At 41.9% G+C, this 11,029-nt stretch overlaps 1 protein-coding gene across 2 annotated transcripts in view; it reads left to right on the forward strand.

The window, feature by feature from the left end:
* Nucleotides 1-9,612, forward strand: part of SLC35D1 (solute carrier family 35 member D1) — a 32,119-nt gene extending 22,507 nt beyond the window's left edge. The window contains exons 12-13 of one of the 2 annotated variants that reach the window (XR_013346847.1): nucleotides 1,309-4,959; nucleotides 5,992-9,612. Coding sequence is in view for 1 of the 2 variants with exons in the window: in XM_077824019.1 (XP_077680145.1) it covers nucleotides 1,309-1,417 (109 nt within the window). In the remaining variant the exon portion in view is untranslated. Of the gene's footprint in view, nucleotides 1-1,308 lie in introns of both variants that reach the window. The other variant, XM_077824019.1, reaches the window with a different exon arrangement.
* The last annotated feature ends 1,417 nt before the right edge of the window (nucleotides 9,613-11,029 follow it).

Raw genomic sequence — 11,029 nt, forward strand, 5'->3', positions numbered from 1 at the left:
GAGTTCATGTGTTGAGACAACATAAGGGAAAATAACTTAACAAACTTAATTTAAAAAAACAAAACCCAGAGACTTACCTTTTCAACTGATAAATACCTAAAACAAACAACCCCTTCCCCCCGATCCCCAATTCTTCTAACTTCAATGCTTATCTTCAAAAGCCATTGAAAAAAGCAACATATACCCCCCTGGTTCTCTTTTTAAAACATTCAGAAATGCATCTGCACCCAGTAAGAATGCACTGCTCATTCTAGGCAGCATCAGGGGTTGTTTGGTATTCAGTGCACATAAACTGAAAGTTGATACAATCCTGACCTACATTTAACTGACCTAAAAGGCATCCATGTGGGGTTTTGGGGGTTTTTAAGTGGTTTTTTTTAATGCTCTGGCTGAATATTTACAGCTCAAATTATATAAAGTCTCCAAATAGTACCACTGGTTTCATTACTGTTTTAAGGTGGAGAGGTTGTGCTGCTAAAATATGCCTGTAAATTTGGACCATTCTCTCTTTCTACCTCTTAAAAAATTTTAAATTTTTAACGAAAGGTAGTAAGAGACAATGAAGTTACTTAAGCTTTTTAATGCACTTGGGTATACAGTATTTTATGGTCTGACACAGGTCGAGGGGTACTCTAAATGAATAAAATGACCTCAAAAGAAACTCTGTTTTTAGTTCTGCAAAGAACACACATACTCCTTTTTCACTTATGTTCTTCTGAATGGTAACTTCACAACACTGAAGCATGTGAAAATAAAATTAAGGTCTCTAGATATTTAGTGGTTGGAGAAAATGGGTTATAAATCAGATTGAACACAATGTGAACCATATGGAGAGGAGAGGACTGATTTCAAGGGGGGCAGGGGGAGAATCAGTCAAGTGTCAGCCATAAATCAAATTTATGGCTGACACTTCATCACCTTGCTCAGACTCCTATTTTACAAATTTAACTTCCTTTGTTCCTTCTGCAGTCTATCTAAAATGGGGGCAGAGTATCATCAAACATTTGTATTTCTGTGGCTGGCCAACTATTTATAGGCCCACCCCAACTCCTGTACCACCAGGCCTAGCATTTGGTACATCTGCATAATGAGATCCATGGATATTTTGGTATAATGGTAAGAATGAATCAAAATTCAGAACAATCTCTGTACTGGATTCTAGGTGAAAGTATATTAGTAAATTGGAGAAGGAATGCAAGTTTAAAATATGTTTAGAGTATGTAGAATGGTACTTATATGATGATTTACATGGAGTTCTAACATTAATATGCATCATTTCTTTCTTTTACCAAAAAATGTGTTTTGTAGTATTGCTGGAAGCCTGGTGTATTCTTACATCACTTTTACAGAAGAGCAATTGAACAAGCAATCTGAAGCTACTATCAAAATGGATATTAAAGGAAAAAGCTCAGTATGACCAGGGGATTACTTATAAGAAGTAACTCCTTGTTTTTGTTCAACGATCACTGGCAGTATACAGTAAAAATATAACAACGTGGGTGTCTGTTATGGAATAATGCTGGTACTTCGCATTTGCACAATCTAAATATGCTGCCTTTTTAAAATTTTTATTAAAAAGAGATTTATAATTGACTGCACATTAAATATACATCTGGTTAATTTAATCTAGGCTATGAGGAATACATCTTTTGTAATTTATTATGACCAACTCTGGTGGTAGAACCATGCACAGATGATGTAAACACTTCAATTTTATAGGAGTCCATCAAACATACTGTTAATGTTCTTAGATATAGTTTTGTTTTCTTGTAAGAAAACTTGTCCTAACCTATCAGGTACAGTTTAGCTTGCATCTGGGTTGTCTTGCAGCTAAGCATATCAACGGGCAGTAATAAATATTTTTAATTAGCTTTTAGGGTGAATGATTGACTCAGCTCCACCCCCTTCATACTGTCTAAAAGGGCCAGAGTGATGTCAAGGGTCTCAAAAAGCCCTATGTCCCTTTCAGGGGAGAGTTCCTCAGTTGAGGCACATCAGGCTGCCTTCGGAGGAACCTCTCACAAGTCCTGGTGTGGCGACATGCCAGTTGTGGGGATGGACAGGTTGTATTGGGGGCAATGTTCCCTCTAATTTTTGATAGGCTGTGTGCACAAAAAATTTCTTCTGTGCAAATTGTGCTTCTGTGCAAATTTTTGTGCGTGCGGCGTTTCGCCGTGTGTGTGGGGTTTAGGATCTGTGTGCGCATACACAACTCAGAGGGAACAGTGATTGGGGGTAGGGGAAGTGTTGCTGTAGCGTAGAGCCGTGTGGAGATTCTGGGCATTGCTGCAGCCCAGAAGACCCCTGTGCAAAACGACTGCAGCTTAGATAAGCCCCCGGGGGGTGGAACGGGAAGACTCTCCAGTTGCACACAAAGATGATTTAAAGCCAGCATAGCTCTGTGCTGGGCTGCAAGTTCTGTGCTGTGCCTCATGGAATCTCACCCCTTATCTCAGAAAATGCAAGCTAACAGATTAGTTTACTTTATTTTCGAGAAGGAAGCTACTGAAGCAGGGTAACATTTATAGACTTTCACGAACTATAAGCCCAGCATAGATCATGAAAAGAAGATACATATATTTGGCAATTTTGATTTCATGTCAATATTAAGCTTTCAGAGGAATAAGAAAAAGGGAAAGAAAAGAAACCATTTTCTCTAGAGCGGGAATATATACACAAATGGAGGGAGGCTGAAATGTAACTCCTTTTTTATTTTACTAAGGAAAGAAATGGCTCTGCAACCTTGCATATGCAAATACAGATCCTTCAGCAGAAGTATCAATTCTGCAGTACACTCTTATTTCAGTCAGTCAGTCATCCGGTTTTAAGTTTTTGGCCAAAACATGCTTGAATAGTCAATGATTTTAGTAGATGTTTAATTTTTTTCATGAACTTTTAAGCCTGTTCTCATTCTGCTCAGATTCTGCGTGCCTCACAACAGCTTAGTACCTCTTTTTGTAAAGCTGATGTAGGGTGGTGAAACTCGAGAATAGGTGGAGGGATGATGGTACACCACCTTCCGATTTTACATAATATATTGGAGAACTCAGCGGGAAAGAAGTATTGAATTAAAATAAGAGCTATCCTGCAGTCACACATGAGTGACTTTACTTACATAAGTAGTCCCACTGGACAACTTAATAAGTAAAGCTACTCACATGCATGAGTTTTTGCAGGGTAAGGCCTGGCACTCATTCAAAATCAAGTGAAAATCTGTGTCTAAAAGACTTTTTAAAATGAATTAATGTTTTTGATTCCCTTCCAGTCCCAGTACCAAGTGTGCCCCATTATTCTGAAACAATAGTACAAGAATAAATTTGAAATACGTTATCTTTTTAGTTTAGTAAATTAACAGTTAATCTATATATAACATTTTGTGCAGCTACAGGTTGACAGGTCACCAAGAATGAATGTTATCTCATAGTAGAGAAATACCCTTACTCTTCTAGATGATGTCAAGTTAATTCATTAATTGGTACATTTAATTTGTACTATTATGTGATTGATACAGTTCTGATGTTTTAACTTTGTCCAAATTTTATGCTCTGTTCAGTTTATTTTTGGATGTAGTAAAATTTCTTTTACATTGTGAGCTGTTTTTAATGGAGAAATATTTTTAAAATGTCAAGCAGTATTGATTTTTTTAAAAAAAATTTAAAATTGATGCAATATTACTGTCTATCTTCCTCCCTTTGAATCTTTCTTTGGTTAAAATTGTACTTATTTCTCCACAATTTATTCCTACTCCTACCCTTCACTTACAAGAAGAGACTTTCACAGGCAATTAATCTAATTACATTTGGAAGGCTATTTGGTGGAAAACTGAGTGACATGGTGTTGTAGAAACATTTAATCAGCATACTGTGTATTACAGTATGTATCGACTGTGTTTCTTTGGCAGTTTGCATTGTTAGCTAGTCCTCCATTTTAGAATGCTTAAAGGTAGCCTGCTCATCTAGTTCTTGTTTTAATTGAGCTAAATGGAAAAATTGTGTATGATACCCATATACTGAAGGGAAAGGATGGGGGAGCGTTCAACACAAATGAACTTACCTGATGTGTTCCTGCTTTTGCTAGCTTCCTAAAATCACTCAGCCAGCTCCTGCTCTACTGTGATTCCTCAGTGTGTTCCATAACGTGATGGCATACCTACTAGTGTCACCCAAGGGGGCTATCCCAATGAGTGCCGTTTATGTGTGGTGTGGTGCAGTTTTGTAAAGTCACTTACCTTACCCTAAAGGGCAATAGACTTTGCAAAAACACTACCCCTTACGCCAGTAGTTTGAAAACAATCCCTTACTCTTGTAGGCCAGCTCCAGTTTAGCAATGGCAGCACAGCAGAAATTAGTTTTTTACATTATTTTTTGTGCTGAATGTCTCTTACTGGGTCTTATGGAATATTTTAGCTCATATACAAAACAAAGGCCTCGCAGGAAATCTTAACATACCCCCCCAAAAAAAAAAAAAAAAAAAAAGAAAAAAGTAAAAGTAGTAAGCTAGGGAACCAAATTGTCTCTTTAATTTTAGCCTGTTGTGATCCCCATTCTTTTTATAAGATTTGGATCTTTATTTAAATACTATAGTCTCAACTTTACATGTGATAAATGTGCCCGTTTTTAAACGTCAAGGTCAGTAACTCTGTCAAAAGATGGTTTGCAGCTCAGCTCATTCTGCCGTGAACTTCAAAATATTTTGCCAAATTCTTATTTCTTATGTCTCCTTGTCCTCGCACCCTCTGTTGCAGGAATCTGGAACACATAGCATCATAATGCTACCATCTGGAAGCAAGGATGCAAAGAACTGCTAGATCCTGCCCCTGGACAGATAAACCTCAGCACCGTCCCTCAGTTTGCCTTTCCTCCTTTGGAAGCGTGGACCCCTTGCCTCAACTCTCCTGCCATCTCTTTTCACTTTCTCTTTTGTGGGAAATTTAAAGAAAAAATAGGACAGAACTGAGGGGTGAGGAGAATGGGGAGAAAGAGAGAAGTAAGAAGCCAGCAGCAGTTTCTCTGCTGGAGGATGGAGAGTTGAAGGCAGAGCAAGTTGCTGTTCAGTTAAGCACCACCGTGCAAGGGGGTTTCATCTGGGGCCAACTGCTCAAATGGATAAACATAAATGCCACCATTCAGGGATGGTATGCCCAGTCTTCATTCCACCTCTAAAGTGGGAGTGGCAGCTTCCCCTCCCTAGCCCTTGGCAGGCATCCCTCCTCTGAAGGGCCTTTGCGGACCTCCTTCCCAAATGTATTTCTAGTCCTGAAAACCCGGTCTTAGGCAAGAGGAACCAAGATTTTGGCCGTGATCTGCTCCTGGACTTAGATCAAGCCTCTGAGCCCCCTGGTGGATCCTAGTTCTGATGCAGATAGCAGTGTCCCCTGACTGGAGACCCCCAAAGATACTGTTTTCAAGCATACATGGCTCTTTGCAGAGGAGGGATGAAGGGTTATCTTTCCCTTCCACTCAGCCATCCTGGACCTTGTGTCTGAGGATTGGAACTGCGTGGACCAGTGCACCCAAGAGACTCGTCCTAAGGCTAGATGTTATCCTGTTTCTCCTGAGGAACCAGACAAAGTATTTGCTATTGCTAGGGTGGGTGCATTGGCCTTATGTCTCACTTCTAAATTGTTCTCTTGTGGAGTATATGTCCACCCTATGGACAAGACTTGGGGTGGACTTGGCCCTTAATACAGCTTAAAAGCTCATAGCAGTGACTTTGCATATTGCAGCCCATTTTCCTGTGGGGCCTAAGGTCTGTAGGTGGACCTCCAGAAGGATTTCTCCTCTGATTTTTCCTGTGACACCAGAACTACGAGGCTTTCTCCACCGTCCCCTGTTCTATAGAAGCCGCTTCCTTTTTGTGTGAAGCTGCCTGCATGGGGAGTTTCCACTGTGGGTCAGAGACACATTTGGCTTTGGGAGTGGAATGCAGATGAGGGAGCAAAGTCAAAGCTGGCCAGTCTCCCCTTTTAAAGGGCTTGATATCTTTGTCTAGATGCTGCTACCAAGAAGCATGTGGATTCTTCCAAGAACCACCCCGCATCCTCGGTGAGTGTGCTCCCTTTTACCCTTTGTTGAAAGCCTGTGCTCAGGTGTGGGCAGGAGTCCTCTTCAGTATCCTTTGACAGGTCAGCCCTTCGTTCTGTGGGATTCAGGTCTTTCTTGGGCCCAGGAGGCTGCTGTTTAAACACTTCTTTCCCCTGCTTTCCCAAAGCAGCCCAGCTGCGCTCAAGCCAGGGTCACCCCCATAGCACATCAGCCCTGCCATTGTTGGAAGTCGTTTGCTGATATTTGTGAAAATGTGAGCCGTCTCCACCTCAGATGCCTGATAACCTTACTCAAGCTCCTTCAGCCTCATGTCTTCTACAGTCTCAGGACCTCTTGCCTCATGTGGCCCAGATCACCAGGGACGAATATTTTTCCCACCTGGGAACTTCCCCACCTGGATACAGTCCTGAATTCTTCACTAGGAAAGTCTTTCATTCCCCTGGCCAGATTCCGTTCTTTTGAGAACTCTGTCATCAGTCAGAGTGCTCCTCCCTGGTTCTGTCTTGGAGCCTCCTTTGATTATTGAGCCATGTTGCAGCCTGTGTGGATCTCCTGGGTGGGGCTCCACTTTTACCCCCTGCAGTCCTTCTTCCTATCCAGATGGCATTCCTGTTCCTTCTTTGGAGAATAACACTCTTTCTTCCTCCTTGGAATCGTGTGCAAAACCTGCAGCTGTTTGCGTGGCTCTCCTTTCTATTCACCCTGGCCCCATTTGTATTACCACTGATGCAAATCTCTTGGGTTTAGAGGGGGCTCACACCTGGGCATTTTGTTAACTTAGAGCCTCTGTTAGGTGGAGGAACACACATTTGGTATAAATCTCCTTGAACTGCAGGCTGTGCGTCTGGATCTCATAGCTTTGGAATCCTTAATTCTCAATTCCCATATCTTTGTTCACTGGAACAACTGCATGACAGTGGAGTATGTCAGTTGCTGGGGGGGACCTGCAGGACCTCACTCCTGGTGGAGGCATCCCATCTGGGAACCTGGATAAAGACAAGTCTGCTCTTCTTTCGGGCCCTTTATCTGGAGGGCAACAGTACCCTTGCTCAGCCACAGCCATTTGGCTCCAGGAGAATGGAGCCTCCCCCAAGTTTTGAAGGCCATTTGTCAAAAGTTGGCACCATAGCCAAGTTTACCTGTTTCTGTTTCCAGCCCCTGGGCTCTCCTATATGATGCATTTGCATGGCGCTGGAGTGTCAAGAGCTGGGTTACTGCTGCTGCTTGAAAAGCTGCTGGAAAAAAAATCAGGTAGGACAAGGCAGCTGTGATTTTTTTGGTAGCTCTGAGGCACCCACGGTTCTTGGTTCTGATGAATCTTTTCAGCCTGGTGCCAGTTCAGGAACATCACTGTACTGTTTCAGTTGCTTTAAAACATGTTTTGGATTTTCTCAAGAAAGGTCTTGGAGTCCGTGTTTTTACATGTGCATACCTCAGCCATCCACTATCTGTCCCTGATTTATGTATTGTGAGATGAGAACAGAATAAGACGTACTATGAGAAAAAACTACCAATTGTTGGTCATGGTCGTCTTCTATCCTACGTCCGGCTCTTCTCTCCTCTTGGGGGATGTGCTGCTGTTGTCTGTATATTGTCCTCTTCTTTTAACTCTTACACAATCTTTTATTCTCTGATTAACCCCCCCCCCCCCCTTTGCTCTGGAAGTATCTCTAACTGAAGGGATTGGGTGTGGCTGAGGTTTATATGCCCAGCGTTGATGGGGGTGCCTTGCGTTTTTTGTTTGTTTGCTTCCAGAAGGTGACACTATAATGCTATTTGTGCATAATTCCTGTGTCATAGGATAGGAGAAGAGACTGTGGTAAACAATTACAAGGTATGTAGTTTTCCCTTCTGCTGTGAAAACTGTCAATATAGAAACTGGGAATTCTGCTATTATGACATTATTTCTGTCATTCCACACAAGATACTTGAATAATTTTTTGGGGTTTGGAGCTGAATGGATAAATGGTTTTCTGTTTGCACCTTTGCATATTTAGGTGAAGTGTCCCCATTTTAATTGGTGGGATCTGGGGTTATGAATGGATTTAGTTAGTAGATTGTATATGCAGAATGAGCATAAATGTGGGGTCTGCTAATTCACTGATGTTCTGTACTCTCTTCCCACATCATAAATGTTGCTCATCATTCTTCACGAGTTGTTAGCTGGCACAGGCTAGTTGAACTAGTGGATTATACTGTAAAATTGAAAAGATTCATCCTGGATCTTTGTAAGTCTGGGAATCTGCAATATAAGAGCCTTAATTATGATAAAATCTGGAGAAGCTGCTTCTGCAGAGTAATATTGTCAGCTATACACAGTATGCAAAAGGCTGTAAGACCCTTCCCTTTCTTCCACTTCCTCGGTAGTCTTGTTTATGGTTGTTACTGGATCATGTACTTCTAACTATAAATTGTTTTCCTTTTAAACATGTAGATTTTAAATTTGGTAGAAGGAAATTGTACCTGCTTGACTGATCTTCTCCATTCCTAAATTAGCATGCAGGATGGTCTGCTTGTGAGGGGGGAAATATATAACATGGGAGTGATTTTTTAAAAAAAAAACTTGAAAAAATATTCCAGTATTTCAGTTTCATACTTTCTTTCTTCAGCTGATAGACCAGCTCGGAAATTACTTGTTCTAAAACCCTTTATATCTAACAAGACCATGGGAGAGATCCAAACGCCTCTCTGGCCCTTTTATGCTGAGTTATAGGGCCATAGCAGTGTAAAGGGGCCTTAAAATCCCCAGTTCCAGTTGTTAAAGGATTCCTCCAGGGTAGGCACTGAGGAAGATAGCCATAAGGCTCCTTTTTGGGGACCCTCTCGCAAGTGCTGGTATAGGCAATATGCCAGTGGTAGGCGTGGGGTATGGAGGGATGTGTCAGGCAGAAACGCCAGCATCATGGAGATTGCAGGGCTGCCCTGAGAGATTACTGTAATTTAGACAAGCTTCCAGGGGTGTCTAAACTACACCAGGGGTTTCTCTAGTAAAGGGAGGGAGGAAAGGTGGTTTAAATCCACCATAGTGCCCCTTCCCCCCGGGGCAGAGAATTCTGTGCTGCTGCTCTTAGAGGAGTTTTTTTTTTTAGCGAAGACAACTACTTCTCATCAGTAGCTTAAAAATCGGAATATTTTCAAGTCACTTGTTTTGTCATCTTGCTGTACAGAGGCATTTGGGTCAGGATGTTTGTTACTGAGAATTTTTACCATTCTTTTATTTTTAAATCTACTGGTTAGATTTATTGTCCTGTACAATATTCTTAAAGTTTATTTTGTTTGTAAACGTGCACTTTTTAGTGCCAATGTCCAGACAGTATTGTATACACTGGGAAGGTGAACAAAAGTAATACAATAGTATATTTTCTATGCTGCTGTTCTTACTATAAATATTTTTTCTATTTCTATATAGATTCTATTTACAAAGTGACCATTTTAGTGTTAAAAGGGTAACCTTTTTCATTTGAATGTACTGCAGGCTTTATATCTGTAAGTCAGGTGACAGCAAAAGGAGTTTTATGTGCCTTTGTATTTTTTGTACTGGCTTTAAATAAATTCTTTTTTCCTGAAAGATTGTGACAATTTGCTTTTCTCAAATTCATCTAGTATTTGTAAGGCTGCCAGCTGAGTTGCTGAACTTCAGCAATGGAGAGGGTGTCATGCATGTTAATACAGTGTGGGTCTCTGTGCCCTCTAGTGGCTGAACCACAGAAGAGATTGAGTTAGCTAAGCCTTACACACTAATGGACTTGATGCTCTAGGTCGGGGTGGCCCACCTGTGGCTCCGGAGCTACCTGCGGCTCTTCAGAAGTTAATATGGGGCTCCTTGTATAGGCACCGACTCCAGGGCTGGAGCTACAGGTGCCAACTTTCCAATGTGCTGGGGGTTGATCAACCTGCTCAACCCCTGGCTCTGCCACAGTCCCTGCCTCCACTCCACCCCTTCCTGCCCCCTCCCCTGAGCCTGCCATGCCCTCGCTCCTCTCCCTCCCTCTCCCCCCCCCCCCAGCCTCCTGCATGCCATGAAACAGCTGATGGGGAGGGAGAAGGAGGTGCTGATCAGCGGGGCTGCCAGTGGGTGGGAGGCGCGCGGGGATGGGGGGAGCTGATATGGGGCCTGCTGATGTATTACTGTGGCTCTTTGGCAATGTACACTGGTAAATTCTGGCTCCTTCTCAGGCTCAGGTTGGCCACCCCTACTCTAGCTCAAGCAGTAGATGCTAATACTTTTTGATAGGGAGGCCATGGGTTTAAATCTCCACTAATAATCCAATCAGCAGCATTTATGAGGTTTCTGTAGGATTATATAGTGTCATGTAGTTCAGAGTATAATGCTATATTCTTCCCACTGCTGCTCACATTCCAGTTCATGCTGTCTCACTACCAGAAGAGGATAGCAAAAGTTACTGATGGATTTAAAAAGGCTCTGTCAGCGGTTCATTTACTACCACAACCCAATAATCTTTGAGGAGAAGACGAATCCCTGAATCCAGACAGCAGCTTATCAGAAGCAGTCACTTGCCTCGGCTATACTGAATGATTAGTTAAGTTCTCTGCTTGTCTTCTAAAGTTCATACAATAGCTTTTATAGAACACTTTCAGTCACAAAGACAACTTAAAAACATGGATTACTTCAAACACCTCTGTAGTGCAATGTGCACACAACAGACCTACAATAACAAGAAGCAAAGCTGAAACTGCAGGTGGGAATTATATGAGAAGAATTTTATTATGGAAGGGGACACTGAACACCTCTACTCTTGCAAAATAGTGTTGTGGGAAAGCTAATGATAAAGTGGTTACAATCACTTTTTTCATCACAGTTGAAAGACCACAGCACGGTGCCGCCTCATTGGCCCACTGGTTCATTGCTTCAAAGAAAAGCTTCACTAAAGGAATTACCAGCATTCCTGAAGCAATCTTTAGTTTTCTTGGAGCCCCTCGCTATATGCCTGATCTTGCTTTGCTTGTGAGATCTGGCATGATCA

This window comes from Eretmochelys imbricata, chromosome 8, assembly GCF_965152235.1.
Source record: "Eretmochelys imbricata isolate rEreImb1 chromosome 8, rEreImb1.hap1, whole genome shotgun sequence".
NCBI lineage: Eukaryota > Metazoa > Chordata > Testudines > Cheloniidae > Eretmochelys > Eretmochelys imbricata.